General features: G+C 50.7%; 2 protein-coding genes across 4 annotated transcripts in view; one reads left to right on the top strand and one right to left on the bottom strand.

The window, feature by feature from the left end:
- The window catches only part of GRID2IP (Grid2 interacting protein), a 47,920-nt gene extending 40,433 nt beyond the window's left edge, over nt 1-7,487 (bottom strand). For both annotated transcript variants that reach the window (XM_068146923.1, XM_068146924.1), the window contains exons 1-2: nt 7,414-7,487; nt 2,447-3,018 (exon numbers count right to left, since the gene is read on the bottom strand). In XM_068146923.1, coding sequence (XP_068003024.1) covers nt 2,447-3,010 — 564 coding nt within the window. In that variant the 5' untranslated portion in view covers nt 3,011-3,018; nt 7,414-7,487. The remainder of the gene's footprint in view (nt 1-2,446; nt 3,019-7,413) is intronic.
- A 190-nt stretch (nt 7,488-7,677) lies between these two features.
- On the top strand, nt 7,678-17,489 carry ZDHHC4 (zinc finger DHHC-type palmitoyltransferase 4). Of its 2 annotated transcripts, none has more exons than XM_068146920.1 (7): nt 7,678-7,969; nt 8,986-9,116; nt 11,180-11,253; nt 12,984-13,162; nt 13,256-13,381; nt 14,497-14,741; nt 17,180-17,489. In XM_068146920.1, the coding sequence occupies exons 1-7, from the start codon at nt 7,900-7,902 to the stop codon at nt 17,465-17,467; spliced, it is 1,113 nt and encodes a 370-aa protein (XP_068003021.1). In that variant the 5' UTR covers nt 7,678-7,899; the 3' UTR covers nt 17,468-17,489. The 2 variants fall into 2 exon arrangements, with proteins under 2 accessions (XP_068003021.1, XP_068003022.1); XM_068146921.1 differs by lacking the exon at nt 7,678-7,969 and adding an exon at nt 8,446-8,502.
- Nucleotides 17,490-17,805: the final 316 nt, after the last annotated feature.

The following is a 17,805-nucleotide window of genomic DNA, read 5'->3' as shown; positions in this document are numbered from 1 at the left end:
ACAAACTCGTGGTGTTCCTGGTGGGATGAATCCCAGGATGTGCTGTTCTATGTTTGCCTGAGCTGAGACTGCAGGGCTTGGTGGGTGGGAACAGGGTGTTGCCACCCCTCGTGTCACTGCAGTCCCCAGTCTGTCCTTGAGCATGCAATGCACAAGAGGAGATGTTGACCTGGAACTGGGACCCTGATCACCTCCATCACTCTCTGGTGATGCCCTCAGGTTGCTGGGATGCTCATCTGGCACAGCTTCGCTGTCATAGCCAGGCTCCAGTCCTGCCCCACTGCCACCGGTTCAGCCACTAGTCTGTCTACCAGGTGAGCGTGATGCCACCAGGGGCTCTGCCAGATGGTTGAGGGTAGGAAAAGCCATGTTTGTGAGTGATCTGTGGGAAGTGCTGACACAAAATGTGAGATACCAGCCTCCTCTGGCCTTCCAAACTTCTGGTAGGTGGGCAGGTGGGCACTGGTACCAGTAGCACCCACCAAAGCTGAGCTTCCAGGTAAATGAGGAGGCAAAGCCCCTCGCTGGGTTTTATTATTTTCTGCAGCATGTGAAAACAAATGAAGCCACTTAAAACATCTGCACCATTAACTCCCTTTGGAGAAACCTTTGCCAGCCAAATGGCAGTGGCATGTGTGCCCTGCAAACCTGCTTCTGCCCAGGCTGGCCAGGGCCATATCTTGGGTGACCTTTCTGAGCAGGAAGGGAAGTGGCAGAGTTGCTGTTGTGGGCATGCACTGCTAGACCGGGAATCATAGACCTGTTGAATGGTTTGGTTTGGAAAGGACTTTAAAGATCATCTAGTTCCAACCCTCTTGCCATGGGCAGGGACACCTCCCACTAGACCAGTTTGCTCAAGGTCTCATCCAACCTGGCCTCGAACACTTCCAAGGATGGGGCATCCACAGCTTCTCTGGAACGGGGTTGGCAGAGGAGCTGCTGCAGGAAGCTTGCAGCATCCAAGCAGCTTGCTGGCTTCTAGAGTGCTCTCCTGTGATCATCCAGGAAATGCTGACTTGGTGTAATACAATTTGCCAAGACAGAGGCAGGGTGGAACAACCTCTCATACCCCTGCTAATCTCCTGGAGCCAGCAGGTATCCTTTCCTCACATGATGTATCCCAGTCTCAGTGCCTCTTTGTGCATCTTTACTGCAGAGGTTGGCTGAGCAGATTGGGCTGGTACCCACAGATCTCTCTGCACGTGTCTTGTTCCTTTATTAACTTGGGATCAAGAAAAACACAAGTCTGCTTATTCTCATAACTGTATTTTAAAAGGCCACTTTGAAATGGAAATGAGAAAGATTAAAAAAACCACCAGGATCAAATTTAGAATTAGCAGGAGGCAATGTGTTTGGCAAACTCCCCACCAGGCAGCCTTCAGGAGCACAATGAAGATGTAATCACACCAGTGTGTTCCCTTTGCAGCAAAAGCAGAGCTGAAACGTCTTCAGGATTGCATGTCCAAACTTTGGAGGGATATCCAGACACACAACAGGGAGGGATGAGCCAACAACATGCACTGGCAACCTCAAAAGCCAACTATGTCCTGGGCTTCATCAAAAGCAGCTTGGCCAGCAGGTGATTGGCCAGGAGGTGATTCTAACATTTTACCCTGCTCTGGAGAGATCCCACCTGGAGCACTGCATCCAGCTCTGGTGCCCCCAACACAAGAACAGAGATCTGTTGGAGAGGGTCCAGAGGAGGCCACAAGGATGATCAGAGGGCTGGAGCACCTCCCCTATGGGGACAGGCTGAGGAAGTTGGAAGTCTGTTCAGCCTGAAGAAGAGAAGGTTCCAGGGGTAACTTAAAGCAGCCTTCCAGTACATGAAGGGGGCTACAAGAGAGCTGGGGGGGAACAACTTTTGATAAGGGCCTGTGGTGATTGGAAGAGCAGGAATGGTTTGAAACTAGAGCAGAGGAGATTGAGATTGGACATTAGGAAGTTCTTTACTGTAAGGGTGGTGAGACACTGAAACAGGTTGCCCAGAGAAGTTACAGACACCAGAAGTGTTTAAGATCTGGTTGGATGAGGCCTTGAGCAACCTGATCTAGTGGAAGGCATCCCTTCCCATGGCAGGGGAGTTTGAACTACGTGATCTTTAAGGTCCCTTCCAACACAAACCATTCTATGATTCTCATGCTCTTGTAGTGAAAAGGGCTCATCTCCCAGAGTATTTTCAAGCTCTTTGAAGCATCCATCCATCCATCCATCCATCCATCCATCCATCCATCCACCCACCCATCCATTCTCCCAGTGACTGTTGAAATGCAGGTGATTATCAGACTATTCTCTGGGGTGGTGAACTTCTGAACCAGCTCCTGGGACCAAGCCAGGAGCATTCCCCAAATCCAAGCAGGCTGCAGAGGCTGAATGTGGGAAACTCCAAACCAGTTAGTGAAAGTGTTCCCAGAGCTCCATCACTCACCCCAGGCCCCAGCCTCACCTTTTGGCTGAACTCCTGTGCTTTCTGCCTCCTCTCCTGCCGTACGGCATCAGCGCTGGCCACAGGGTCCCACGTGTTGGCCCCCTGCTGTGGCCGCAGCAGCCCCAACTGCAGGGACCGCTCATGGCAGGACCCCACCAGGGCAACCACCACCTCTGGCACCATCACTGGCATCCCATTGACTTCCAATATGAAATCCCCTGGCTCCATCCCGCAGGCGGCAGCAGGTGACTGAGGGCTGACGCTGGCCACTCGCGGTGGGCTGCCGCTCGCCAGCTCGAAGCCAAAGCCTCCCCGCGGTGCAGGGGATAGGTGGGCGAGCTGCAGTCGGGACACCACCCCAATGCTGGGGGGCACATTGCTGCAGCTCCTGGCCAGCCCCAGCAGTGCCTCACAGCCCAGGGAGGACACAGGTTGACCCTCGATCTCCAGCACCTCATCACCTGGCCGTAGGCCTGCGGCTGCTGCACTGCTGCCCTCCTGCACCCAGATGATGTAGCATGGACCAGTCCCACTGATCTTGAAACCAAAGGCTTCAGGCCAGCCCTGGTTGGTCTCTGGCATGGCTGCAACTGGAAAAGAAGGAGGGGAAAAAAGGAGATGATATGTGGCTTCCATCCTTAATGTCAGCTCCAGGAGAATCAGACAATCACCGAATCATTTAAGCTGAAGAAGACCTTTAAGATCAAATCAGCCCAGCACTGCCAGGTCACCACTAAACCATGGTCCTCAGCACCACATCTACACAGCTTTGAAACCCCTGCAGGGATGCAGACTCCACCACTGCTCCAGGAAAGTCTCAGCCAGGCCTTGACAGCCCTTGTGGGGAACAAATTGTTCCTCAAGTCCAACCTAAACCTCCCCTGGGGCAACTTGAGGCTGTTTCCTCTTATCCTGTCACTTGTTCCTTGGGTGAAGAGACCAACCCCCACTTCACTCCAGCCTCCATTCAGGAAGTTGTAGAGAGCCCGAAGGTCTCCCCTCAACCTCCTTTTCTGCAGGCTGAACAACCTCAGTTTCCTCAGCTCTTCCTCACAAGAGTTGTGCTCTAGACCCTGCAGCAGCTGCATAGATGCCATGTGGATCCCGTCAGGGGTGGGGATTCTGGTCTGTGTTGTGCCCCTTTCCCTTTCTATTTCCCCAAATAAAGTAGGGTTTCTTCTTCTCTTCGATGGCAGTAGCAGCAGCATGACCAGGGAAGAAGCAGTGTTAGCTGGAAAGGTCTGGGCTACACTGACACCCAGAACATGGCTTTGCTGGCACCTTCCTAACCCTGGAACGAGCATTTGGGCACCTGCTCATGTTTATTTGCCTAGCAAAATTATTTCATTTCCCTGGCATGTTACATTAATGAACACATCTTCTAATGACTTAGGACAGCCTTATTTTAATCAGCCATTCCCAAAACTCAGTATTTTAGCAGTTTGCAGCTGCAAAATTCCTGCAGATTCATTAAAACCTCCCAGATCCTCTCAGCTCTCCCAGGAGCATATCTGTCCTGCCTTTATAGTATTAACCCCCTCAAAGCATCCTGAAATACAAAGACTGATTTTCAAAGGACTTGTTTGTGATTCCTTTGAAGAACTACGATCAGCTCCGTGGATGCTCAAGGAGAACCAGGACACATCAGCCCTGACCATCTGCAGGAGTTGTCTTTGCCCAAGGTAAATCAGAGCAGCTGATCTACCCAGCTCACTGGGATGTCCTTTCAGCTCTGCTGATGTGCAAATGCCTGCTTCATCCTCTGACACTTGCTAACATCATTCACGTGTAGATTTTCTCTTCCTTTGATCTGAGCTGTCTGTGAAGATGTTTTCCTCTCCCAAGTTTATTCCACCTCTGTTACTGAACACACATTAAGCACTTAAAAAATGAAACAGAGACCCTTTCACTCAGTCAGATGTTATTACAGTGACCAGGAGGGCTCAGAAAAATATCCTCACAAATGCACCTTGAGTTTTGTGCTCCCCAGATCAAAACAAGTCTCAAGCACAGAGCCCAGCAGCAGCCTAAAGCCAGCTCTTGGTGCATATCCCTCCCCAACCAAAAGACTTTCTTCTGCTCCTTTGGGAAATCTTGCTCAAAATCCATTAGGACTGAAAACACTGTTTAATACCCTTGTAGGGGCTATGGAGATGAAAGGAGCTCTTCTCCTGTCCACTTTCAGCAGAGATAATGCAGAGCAGTTTGCTGTGGGAGTTGAATCATGAGGATGGGCCAGAAAAGCAGCATTAGAGCAGATATCTGTGTTAATAACCCAAGTCTGCTCTGCTGCAGCAAACAGCTCAGGGCTGTGCTTACAGAGGGCACCAGAAGTGTCACCTTCAGATAGAAATATCAAAAAGGACCAAACAATGTCCTGTCACTGTCAGTGCAGTCATCTTCATAGAGTCATAGAACTCTTGAGATTGGAAGACTTTGAGATCAAGTTCAACCACTTGCCTAGAACTCACAATTCCATCACTACTACTAAGCCACTGCCACTAAACCATGTCCCTCAGCACCACATCCACACATCTTTGAAACCCCTCTATGGATGATCACTCCACCACCTCCCTGGGTAGCCTGTTCCAGGGCTTGACAACTCTTTCTGTGAAGACATTTTTGCTAATATCCAACCTCAACCTCCCTAGACACAACTCGCACCCCCAGAGCTGCAGAGCACCAGTTTGAAGACTCCAGCAAAAGCCCAGTAAGCACTGGGACAGCCCCAGCATTCTGTGCTGAGCTCCACAGCAAGCCCACCAGAGCAACGCTATCACCTTGCAGTGAGGAGCTACATCACACCTTCCACATCCATACCTACAGCTCAAGCACTTACAGAAGTCTGCAGCCATCCAAGCGAGGTGGGCAGGCTCTCACCAGCAACAGGTTTGTCCCACTAAGGGTTTGAAGCTTCCTTGGTTCTCCTCCATCACCCCTGGCAGTGCATCCCACCTACCCACTGGGCTCCTGGAGGCATCTCCCCAGCTCCTACTTCCTTGCCGCAGCCCCCAGGGTAACGCTGGTCTGGAGTGGGTGAAATGGTTCCTGTGCTGGGGTAGAGGATGGTCGCCCCTTCCTGGACTTCTTACTGGAGCCCTGAGCCCTTCCTGCTGCTTGGAGCCAGCACCAGCCATGCAAAAAGGTCCTTCTTGTCTTCTTCATTCCTAATGAACTTCATTTCCAATGCAAGGACAAGTGTGGACAGACCAACTGCCTTGCTGGCCCTGGCTGAATCTGGTGCTGACCTGAGCCCGCAGATCTGGGGAGAATTAGGAGCTGAAAGAAGGTAAATCCCACACCCTCAGGGCAAATCTAAAGCGACAGCGCTTGGCAGAGCAGCAGAGACTCAGCACAGCATCGCTGCCCCTGAGGGACAGCTGGACATGCTGGGACCTCCCCAACCCCACCACCAGAGGTGTGAGTGGGACACCAGAGATTTGGGGAGTATGAGTCTGCCAAACAACATGCAGTTTTCTGCAGGGATTTGGGGGTCTGGACCAATTTCTCTAGGGCTTGCAAGGGAGCTCTTCCCAGCTAGGCTGCTCTGTGCCGGGGAGCAGCTGAGGGTGGTTCAGCGCACAGCCCCCACGTTGGTACAGACTGTTTGTTAAGCTGCTATTTCTGATTTTCTTCTCTGCTTCCTCAGCACTTAAGGATCCCAGGGCTTAGCTCACTAAGAGGTTTTAGGGTATTACACGTCCTGCTATGGCATCAGCAGGAGGGGCTGTCTGCATCCCACCACGGACCACCCAGCAACCCGGTCTTCCCTTGGCACCAGCACGGGATGAGCTGGCTACAGCATTGGGCTGGACAGGAAACAACCCCCCCCCCCCCCCCAGGAAAGATGGGACTGGGGGAAGCCTGATGAAGGAGAGCTGCAGGAAGCTGCTCTGTCCAGTCCTGTGGAAGGTTTTCCTCTTTTTCATGCCCTTCATGTTCATACATGTCAGTGCTGCAAGGGACTTGGAGACCCCTCTTCCTCCTCTTTGTCCTTTGTCCTCTTTGTCCAGCTCTGGTGTTGGTGATGCTCTGCTAGTGTTGTGACATGGCTTTGCACAAACACAAATCTCCTCCTCAGCTGAGAGCCACAAGGGTGTGTTGGGGGGAGCTTGCAGTGCCCTCCCATGTTGACACAGACTTCACACACCTTCCCACAAAACCTCGGGGCATCTCCTGTGTTTTTCACTGCCCAAACCAGTAGACAAAATTGCAATTTCTTTTCTTTTTATCCCCAGCAAATGAAGCAATTGCATCTTTTCCCTCCATTTTAAGTGACTTGAGCACTTTAAAACACTGACAGTGAACTGCAATCCTTGCAAGAAATCATTTATGGGATTCCAAGCTAACAAAGAGATTGTTTCCTTGAAAACCTTTTGCTCAGCTTAGATCAGAAAAGACTTTTCCACTGGTTTTCACAGCACTTGGGCCAAATGAGCTTTATCTTTCTCAGTCTCAGCCTGCTATCAAGCATTTGCTGGCTGTTTTCTCCTTGAGCACAGCCTAGAAGACCACTAAAAAGCGGATGGAGATCCTCTGGTGCCAGCATTTGGTGGCACTCGCTGCAGCTCCTCCTGGTAGTTCAACAGTAGTGGCACACAAACCCTGCATGTCAGTCTGCAAATAAACAAACCACCTTCTGCCCACACTGCTGCCAGTCCTCCCCATCCCAGGCCTCCTTTTATGCACCATATCTGCCAGGGTACATACAACATCCCAAACAACCCCACAGCAGTACCTGGAGCAGCGCAGACATTTTGTTCATCAGTAGGAAGGGGGTAAAAAATGGCTTTTTCACAACATCCTCAAGAGCAGCTGTGTCTCAGCACTATTTTACCTCCATTTCTCTCTCTCAGATTCTGGTTTGATGTGTTAGGGGACAAGAATTTACCAGGGAAGGAAAGATCCCTCCCTTGAAACTCAATCTCCTCTCAGCCAAGCTAATAATTTCCTCTGGGTGCCAAAGCATCCCTCGGGGGCCTTACCTGTCGTGCCTGAGCTCCAGTCAGCGGCAGACTGGGACCCAGAGCTGGCAAAACCATCACAGCAGCTTGGAGGCTTTTGGATCAGTTACCTGGTGGCAGCAATCAGCTGAAGTTTCTATGGTAAACCCTACCCAGGCACCCGTAACCCAATCAGCCGCTCATTAACAGCGCTCCGGAGAGCACCAACCGGTTTCAGCTGACAACCACCGCACAGGGAACCAGCAGATTACTTTGATCTCCCGCAGCTTTAATCCCACCCAACCTCTTTCTAGGCGAGATCCCAACAGCAAACTCTCCCCTGGTAACCTTTAGAAGCATCCTGTAGTGCCTGAGGAGGGATAGAGTGAGAGTAAGCTCCAAATTAAAAGGGAATAGAACATTGAAAGCTCCTGTACCAGATTTACAGGGGGGGAGGGGGTGCTAGGATTTTGCTTTAGGTTTCACCAAAAGCAATGAATCTGAAGGAATCTCTGGCCAAGATGCACCATGCCACTTAGTGGTATCGCACAGTCCCTCTGGAAGGAGAACGCAGCCCACGGACTGCACACAACCCACGGTAAGGAGCTGACCGGGCCCCGAAAAACGACACAAACCTCCGGGAATTATAGAGATCATTCAACTTTTATTTTTACTGCTTTGAGCTTCGTTTCCTGCTGCAGAGCAAGGCAGAAGGCCCCAAGCAACACCTCTCCCTGGCAGCTCCTCCAGCAGGCCACGGCTGGCTGCCTCCTCCATCTGGAGGCACCTCCCGGCGGCGCCCCCATCCCCACACCGCCAGCTTCCCTCGGCCTGGGGCAGGCCCCGCTCCTCCGTGCCGTGCCGGCAGCCGGTTGCCATTTCAGCCCTTCCGAGCGCCCGGGCCCTCGCCAGGGTGCTGCGAGCCCCCCGCAGGCTGCCGCAGCCCCGCAGCCCCCCTGGGCCGGGCCCCGGCGGGGGGAGCCTCCCGCCCGCTTCCGGCTGGTGCCAGGCGCCGCGGCCGCCGCCGAGCGTCGAGTGGCCGGGGCAGAGCTCGGCCATCGATTAGCCGGCCTGGGGCGGCGGTGAGCGGCCGGCGGTAGCTACGCTGAGGGAGTTCCCTGTCCCGCCGCGGTGTGTGTCCCTGCCCCGGTGTTCCTCTCATGGTGTTTCCCGCAGCCAGCAAGCTCCCGCCCCGTGTCCCTCAGTCCTGGGCACCGTCGCCCTGCAGGCCCAGGTGGTGTCCCACCGGCTACCCCTGGCCCGCCCGGTAGCTCAGGGGCCTCAGGACCCTCTGCCGCTACCCTCAGAGGCCTTCCTGGGCCGTCCCTCTGTGGCCAGGGAGCTCCCCACTGCTGGCAGCGCCCAGACACGCAGCTCTAGGGCCGGGCACCCAACTCCCCCATCCCCTGTCAATCAGGGCAGCTGCCCTGGCGCACAAATACTTTGAACAGTGAAATAGATCCCGTGCTGTGGTGGCGGAGGTTGGGGGGCACTTCCAGCTGCCTCATCCCTGTGGTTTAGTGAGTAAGTAGTGTGAAGAATGGCCATGTCTAGGCACTACTGCAGAGAGCTGGCACTGAGGGGCACTAATAAGCTGCATCTGTTCCATTGCAGGGCTCAGGATGGACTTTCTGACACTCTTCTTGATTTACTTGGGCTTTGTTCTCACCACTGTTGCTCTACTTTGCATCTGCTCAGGAAGGAAGGAGAGTTTCTTCACAAGAGGTGCCAATGGTGCAAGCCAGGTAAGGAACTGAGCAGCCAGAGTGATGACCACACCTTGTTCTGGTGGTCTGACCTAGTTTCTTCTGCTAAAAATATTGCAGCTGTTACATTTTTTTTTTCTCCATAAAAGGTTGTAAGATGTGGATAGAGTGATCATATAAAGGTTGGGAAAGACCTCTTAAGATCATCAGATCCAGCCTTCTACCTGGCACCTCCATGACCACCATGTCCCAAAGTGCCACATCTGCTTGTTTTTTGAACACCTCCAGGCATAGTGACTCCAACACCTTCCTGGACATCCTGGTCCAATGCCTGACTAGACTTGCAGGAAAGGATTTTTTGCTAATATCCAATCTAAACTTCCCCTGGTGCAATTGAGGCCATTTCCTCTTGTCCTGTTGTTAGTTGCCTGAGAGTAGAGGCCAACACCAGCCTCACTCCAACCTCCTTTCAGGGAGTCGTAGAGAGCAATAAGGTCTCCTGTCAGTTTCCTGTTCTTCAGGCTAAACAATCTCAGCTCTCTGGTACATTTCTTGTTTCATCCTAATTTCACAACTGCTCATTGGGATTAGAAAGTGAGATCAGTTCCCTTTTGGCTGGTGAATTAGGCAGTAAAAAGCCCTTTGTGTCTCACAGCTCCTGTTCTTGGCTGTCCTTGGCTGGCTGCAGTCATTGCAGGGCAGTAGTAAGGGTGGAACCTCTCATGATGAGAGCCTCTCATGAGGGGAGATATAAACTGGAGATGAGGAAGAAATTCTTTACAGTGAGGGTGGTGAGACACTGGTACAGGTTGCCCAGGGAGGTAGTTGAGGCTCTATCCCTGGAGCTATTCAAGGTGAGGCTGGACAAGGCTCTGCGCAAACTGATCTAGTGGAGGATGTCCCTGCTGTCTGCAGGGGGGTTGGACTAGACCTTTGGAGGTCCCTTCCTGCCCAAATCATTCCATGACTCTGTAATTCGTGCAAACTGGAATTTTCACTTGGCTGCAGGTTGCTTTTCTGCCTGGTTCTGTGTTTCCTGATGCCTCTTTTTTAACAAGATTTGCCACTTGAGCTGCCGATTCGAGGAGCGTCAGTTAAAAGGAAAATATTTAACATATTCTCAACTTCCCATATGCTTTTTGCCTTCTGGTCTCTCACATCAGAGGCAAGAAGCTCTCACTGCATATTTTCTTTCCATGTCAGCTAGAAATAGGCTCAGCTGCTCCAGTTCCTGGGCTGCTGATGGAGCAGCGTGTTGCTATAGAGATCTCTCTTCTCAACAGCAGTGACAGACAATTCCACAGTCACAGACCAGCACAGACAGCTTTCTTCTTCATTGTGCCTAGCTGGGTTTGAAACTGCAGTTAGATAGATGTGGAGTTCATAGATTCATAGAATGTTTTGGGTTAGAAGGGACATTAAAGATCATCTAGTTCCAGTTCCCACTAGACAAAGTTGCTCAAGGCCGCATCCAACCTGGCATTAAACACCTCCAGGGAGGGAGCACCTGCAGCCTCCCTGGGCAACATGTCCCAGTGTCTAACCATCTTCAATGGAAAGGATTTCTTTCATGGGAAATGTTGACATTTGAATTATCAGACTGGCTGAGAGCTGCAGTTGAAGCAGATTAATTTGTTGGTTCTGGTGGGGTTTGTCTGATTTTTTGGTTGGGTTGTGAGATTTTTTCTTCCCCCCTTTTCCTGTTGTGTAGCAGGCTTTTATCCCTTCACTTATCTCCTCTTGCATCTGTCAGCTGTCCTGATGAAGCATATTGTAGCTCGGAAATGGCTCAGTTCTATCCCCTGCTTAACCAGTTACCCAGTCTGTAACCCACTATAAGCTCCTTAGAACTTTCACACATTAACCCAGATAGGTTTGTTTGTGCCTCTTGGGCTCCTGAGGATATAGAACCTCACTCCCATTTGAAAACCCCAGCAACAGCCCTGCCTGAGCTCAGATGGCCTTGGAAACCAGCTTCCTCCCCACTGAGCTGGCAGCAGATGTATCACTGAGGGATGAGGTGACTCCTGTTTTGATCTTAATGCTCCACAAGGCAGGACTGATGAGCAGTTCAGCTAACACAGTGTTTTCATTTCCTTCAGATATTGTCACTCATAATCCCCACACAGCTCCAGAGAGTGACACAGAGAATGTGTCACAGGCTCTTCCACACAAGGTATTGCTTCTTTTGTTTAATGCTCTTGACATTTTTTTACAAGTGTTTCTGGCCACACTGTGACCTCCTGGCACCAGCAAAGCTTTCAGTATTACCCTTAGATGTACTGGTTCCAGTTCTGGGCTCCCCAGTTCAAAGAGGAACAGGCCTTGGTGGTAAGGGTACAGCAAAATGCTGCAAAGATGCTGAGTGGACTGGAACCTCTCTCTTGTGAGGAAAGACTGAGAGGTTTGGGGCCATTGAATCTGGAAAAGAGAAGGCTGAGGGGGGGCATCTCATCAATGGGAGTCAGGAGGATGGGACCAGGCTTTTTCAGTGGTGCCCAGTGACAGGACAAAGGGAAATGGGTACAAACTTGAACATAAGAAATTGCATCTAAACATGAGGAGGAACTTTAATAGTGGTGCAGCATTGGAACAGGCTGCCCAGAGAGGTGGTGGAGTCTACTCCATCTCTTAGACATTCCGAATCCACCTGGACATGTTCCTGTGTGACCTTCTCTAGGTGGCCCTACCTTGGCAGGGGCTTGGATTGGATGATCTCCAGAGGTCCCTTCCACCCTCTATCATTCTGTAATTCTGTGTTTTTCTCTTAATTAGGGGTGCTTGTAGAGGCTGACAGATTCCCTTTAAGGCTGGCCGCACTGGTGTCTGCTGTTCCTTCCTCACTGTTGGGATTATGGTGCCTGAATTACTGGAACATATTGACACAAAGATAATGTGGCTCAGAAGCTCCCAGTGGAACAGATGTTGGTTGCACTGGTGGGAGACTACATCTATCAGAGACTCTCTGGCAGCTGCAGACTGAGTTTAGACAGAGCTGAAGACTCCCATCCTCTCCCTCAAATCCCCTTAGTCCGAGTCCAGCAGCTCGGACATCCAGGTGGCTGAAGGGCAAGCTGCAGAGCTGCCAGCCGCCAGCCTGCTGGGTTAAGGTGAATTTTGTAGTGTCCTGTGAACCCTGGGGCTTTAGAAATGCTTTCCTCTAGGGACAGCAGCTCCCTAGAGCTGACAGACACTGAGGGACCTAACACCGACAGCTTGTGTGCTGCAGTTGTGTTGTTAGCTGCTGTGCAGATCCTCTCCTGTTGACACAGTCCAGGAGAGAGTGGTGATACAGTCAGACGTGCAGCCAGCAGCAGAGCAGTTATCTGGTGAGCCTGGTGTAATTGTCTTTGCTAGATTGTGCTGTGTGCTAGAGTCACTTTGATCCTCCACACACCCCCTTTGACTGTGTCACCTCATTCACAGGATGGTTTGGGTTGGAAGAGACCTTTAGGATCATCTAGTCCATCCCTTAACCCAGCACTGCCAGGTTACTGCTCAACCATGGCCCTCAGCACCACATCTCCACAGCTTTGAAACCCTTCCAGGGTCATGGCTTGTGCCACTGCTCTGGACATCTTAGGGCCCACAGCAAAATTCTTCTAGCAGAATGATTTCTGGCCTATTGCTGTGGCAGATTTTGTCAGCACCAAAATAATGATTATGAGACTTTGGTGATGGGAGGGGGGAAACAAACCAGACAATGGCAGTGGATGTACCTGGTGGATTTAGAGGAGTGTGTGTGGGGAGGAGAGCAGGAGAAGCCACAGGATGGAGGAAACACTATTAATATGCAATCCATGCTGGCCTGAAAACCTAAAAGATGTGTCTTTGGTGATAACCTCTGAGTGTACTTGACCTGTTAAGCAAGATGCTGTTAACTAGACCGTCCCCTTTCTGCTGCAGAAGTTGCCTCTTTGTGGCCCTGAACCTAGCCCTGCAGGCTGCTGTGTATGGGGAGTACACCTGGGAAGTGGCTGTTTACTGCTGGGAGCTGCAGTTCCCTCTCCTCATTCTGCTGGTGCCCTACCTGCTGCTTGTGGGCAACATGGCCTGCTTCATCCTCTGCTCCTGGGCCGATCCTGGTAAGCTGCTGATTGTGAGGGAGGGAAAAAAAGGGAACTTAAAAGATGCTACAAACACCAGAAATTTGACTGGCTTTATTATTTCTTTAACAGGTATAATAACAACATCAAATCACTCCTCACTGGTGAAGATCTATGCCTATGATGGGGTGCTGTTTCAGAAAGGCATTGTGTGTCCTACGTGCCACATGGAGAAGCCAGCCAGATCAAAACATTGCAGTAAGAACCTTCACTGCCTTGATAACTTCCTTGGGTCACAGCAACCCCATGAATTTCCCAGCCTTGGGTCAGTGTGGCTGAAAACTGCCCGGTAGAGAAAGACCTGGGGGTGTTGGTCAACATCAGCTGAAGGTGAGCCAGGGTGTGCCAAGGTGGCCAACAGCAGCCTGGCCTAGATCAGCAATGGTGTGGCCAACAGGACCAGAGCAAGGATTGTCTCCTTGTACTGGGTGCTGGCGAGACTGCGTCAAATCCCAGGTTCATTTTAGGGGTTTTCACTTCAAAAAGGACACTGAGGGGCTGGAGCAGGCCCAGAGAAGGGCAATGAAGCTGGTGAAGGGTCTGAAGAACGGGGTTGCTGAGAAGCAGCTGAGGGAACTGAGCTTGTTCGGCCTGCAGAGAAGGAGGCTGAGGGGAGACCTGGCTCTCTACAACTCCCTGAAAGGAGGGTGGAGTGAGGTGGGGGTTGGTCCCTTCTCAAAAGGGGCAAGTGACAGGGCAAGAGGAAACAGCTCCGAGTTGCCCTGGGGAGGTTTAGGTTGGACATTACGAACCCTCTCAGTCAAGAAGTTTGTTCTAAACCCTGAACCAAGCTGCCCACAGAGGTGGTTGAATCTCCATCCCTGGGGGTGTTTCAGAGCTGCAGAGATGTGGTGCTGAGGGCCATGGTTTAGCACCAGACTTCACAGAGTTAGGGAACAGTTGGACTGGATGATCTGAAAGGTTTTTTCCAACCCAAAGGATTCTGTGATTCTTATGATTCTCTTGCAGAATTTGCTGTTAGCATCTAAAATAAAGCTGGGAGCTGCAGTCTCTGCCTTTCATGTGCTTTGCTAGGCTGTGCTGTCAGAGAAACCAAAGCCTTTGAGCTGCAGTCTTGGGGAAGAAAAGAGGAAATGAGAAGCACATCTTTGGGTTTCATATTGAGGGGGGGGGGGGGGGGGTGGGTGTTATGCTGTGCAATCAAAATCAAGTAATTGATTAAATCATAAATGATTGCACTAAATGATGACCAGAATTCTCAGATGAAAAGCTCCCCTAAACTGTCTAAAAATCAAACTGATGTTTTTAAAGGGAAATTAACTGAGCTGTCCTGTTGCTGACTGCTCCCTCAGGTGTCTGCAACGTCTGTGTGCATCGATTTGATCACCACTGTGTGTGGGTCAACAACTGCATTGGTGCCTCCAATGTCAAGTATTTCTTCCTGTACCTCCTCACCCTCACTGCCATGGCTGCAGCCATCACCACCATCTCAACAGCGTTGCTCACCCAAGTGGTGCTGCTCTCAAACATGCTGCATGGGAGGTACATTGATGAACAAGGGCAGGAGCATGCTGTGGGGCTCCTCTTCCTCATTCAGGTGAGTTTATGGTGTCTGGGGTATTTAGCTTAGGAAAAGGTTGATCTCAGTCTTGGCTTTCAGGAATCTTGTAGGTCCATCTGTTCTCCCAGGCAGGATGTGGACAGACCCCTGCTCTGGAAGGGGAGTTGGACTCGAAGACCTTCAGAGGTCCCTTCCAATCCCTAACATCCTCTGATCCTATGGCTGCAGGGTTTTGCCCTCTTCCCACAGCTAATCCACTTTGGAGAACTGAACTGCAGAGCACTGGAAAAACCTGGGAGCTTCTCACATTTTTCTCCCATGTTTTTGTGATTTCTGTCTCGAGGATGCTTTGACTCAGCAGATGTAGTTCCCATTCCAGTGACCATCCAGTGTCCCTGCCCATGGCAAGAGGGTTGGAACTAGATGATCTTTAAGGCCCCTTCCAACCCAAACCATTCTATCATGTCCTGGAGTAACATGTAGGAAACAGCTGGCAATCCTTGAGATATCCTCATGGAGCTGTTAAAGCAGGACTCTACTACCCTGAAACTGGGATACTTGCATATTTTCTCTCACATACAAGCAAAGGCTGACTTAGAGTCCCTCTACCACTTGAGTCATTTCCATTTTAAAGTTATAGAATCATTAAGGGTGGAAGAGTCCTCCAAGTTCAGAGTCCAACCCTTAACCCAGCACTGCCAGGTCACCACTAAACAGTAGCCCTCAGCACCACATGTCCACAGCTTTGCAAACTTGATTCCAGGGATGGGGACTCCACTACTGCCCTGAACAGCCTGGGCCAGGCCTTGACAACCCTTGTGGGGAAGAAAGTGTTCCTCATGTCCAACTTAAACCTCCCCTGGGACACCTTGAGGCCATTTCCTTTTGTCCTATCATTTGTTACCTGGCAGAAGAGACCAATCCCTACCTGGCTCCAACCTCCTTTCAGAGTTGTAGAGGAGTAAGTCCCCACATCCCTTCCTGTCACGTGGCAGTGAGGATATAAGCAGCAAGTGCTTTCTCTTTTTCTCATCCCAGGCAACAATTCTTACAGTCTTGGGCTTTTCTGAAGGGATCTTGGTAAAGGAATCTTGGCTCATGTTTGAGCAGCACTCTTACCAGTGCTGGAATTCACCTCAGAACAGAGCTGCTTCAACTGGATCACGTCAGCACAACCTGAAGCTGCGCCAGATTGTAGCCTCATTGTTTGGCAGTTTGTTCTCAGCTGAGCTGCATTAATGGGCTTTTTTAATTAAAAACACAACAAAACCCAACCAAGCAAAGCTCCAAACTGAAATACACCCTGAGATCAATGGGTGTAGAAATTGCTTGGGAAGAAAAACGTGTCTGGAAGTCTGCCAGATTGAGTCAGGATGGACCGTCCCTGAGACAGATGATGACAGCCCATGTGCAGGTAGATGTTCATGGCAGCAGGGCATTGCACTGCTCACACAGCTACATGAGATTGGTTTTTTTCCCCCCCCTCTAAATAATATGGAGAAATTTCTTCACTTTGAGGGTGGTGGAGCCCTGGAGCAAGCTGCCCAGAGAGGTTGTGGAGTCTCCCTGTCTGGAGATTCCAAACCCACCTGGACATTGTGATCCTGGGCAAGCTGCTGTGGGTGCTCCTGCTTTAGATGGGGGGGTTGGACTGGATGATCTCCAGAGGTCCCTTCCAACTGCCACCATGCTGGGATTTGAGGATTCTGTAATTTAATGCTCCAGCTCTTAGACTAAGTATTTTTATGATTGTTATGGCCTCAAGTTGCACCAGGGGAAGTTTAGATTGAATATTAGAAAAAATGTCTTCAGCAAAAGGGTCATCAGGCACTGGCCCAGGCTGTCCAGGGCCTTGGTGGAGTACCCATCCCTAGAGGGGTTTAAAGGGTGTTTGGATGAGGAGATTAAGGACATGGTCCAGAAGAGGGCCAAGAACTGATGAGGGGGCTGGAGCACCTCTGCTTCAAGGACAGGCTGAGGGAGCTGGGGTTCTTCAGCCTGGAGAAGGCTGCAAGGAGACCTAATAGCAGCCTTTCAGTACCTGAAGGGGGCTACTAGAAGGCTGCAGAGAGACTGTTTCCAAAGGCCTGCAGTGACAGGACAAAGGGCAATGGTTTGAAGTGACAGAAGAGCAGATTTAGATTGGATGTTAAGAACAAGTTCTGCACCATGAGGGTGCTGGAACACTGCAACAGGTTGCCTGGGGAGGTAATTGAGGCCCCATCCCTAGAGCTATCCAGAGTCAGGCTGGACAAGGCTCTGAGCAACCTGATCTCATGGAGGATGTCCCTGCTGCCTGCAGGGGAGGTTGGACTAGATGACCTTTGGAGCTCCCTTCCAACCCAAATCATTGTATGATTCTATGGTCTAAGAGTCACATACAGGGAGATGTTAGGTTCTGGTTGGACTCAGTGAGCTTAAGGTTTCTTCCAAGCAGGTGTTTCTGTGATTTCTGTTCTTTACTTTCTTTGCAGCACTTTTTCCAGACTTTTCCTAGGATTGTCTTCATGCTGGGCTTTGTTCTTCTCCTCACACTCGTGCTGGGAGCTTACTGCTGCTTCCATCTCTACTTGGCCTTAACCAACCAGACATCCAATGAATGGTACAAATCCAGAAGAGATGGGGTTTGCTACCACCACCAAACCTTCCAGCCTCCACTGAGAGAAGCTGTTTACAAAAACATTTATTCTAAAGGAGCCTGGATGAATTTGAAGGAAATCTTTAAGCCTTCTCCACTCCTGGAAGGAAAGAAGAAAATGTGAAAAGATTTTTTTTTGCTACCTGCTTTTTTGAACTTTTTGTAAACTTCTTCACTTTCTGGTTACTAGGTTTTGGGGTTTCTTTAATACTGCACAATAACTGCCACTGTGAAACAGGAAAACTGAGTTGAGGGGACAAGTGGTGTCCCTCAAGGGTCTGTTTTAGGACCACTACTGTTCATTATCTTCATCATTGATAGAGACAGCGAGCTTGAAGCACCTGCAGCAGGTCTCCAGCTGACAACAAGCTGAGTGGTGCAGTTGATAAGTCTGAAGGATGGGATGGCATCCAGAGGGACCTGGGCAGGCTGGAGAGGTGGGCTGAGGAGAATCTCATCAGG

Source organism: Melanerpes formicivorus, unplaced genomic scaffold, assembly GCF_026170545.1.
Source record: "Melanerpes formicivorus ecotype bairdi unplaced genomic scaffold, bMelFor1.0.p_v2 SCAF_14, whole genome shotgun sequence".
Taxonomy (NCBI): Eukaryota; Metazoa; Chordata; class Aves; order Piciformes; family Picidae; genus Melanerpes; species Melanerpes formicivorus.
This window is presented reverse-complemented; position numbering and strand designations above follow the sequence as displayed.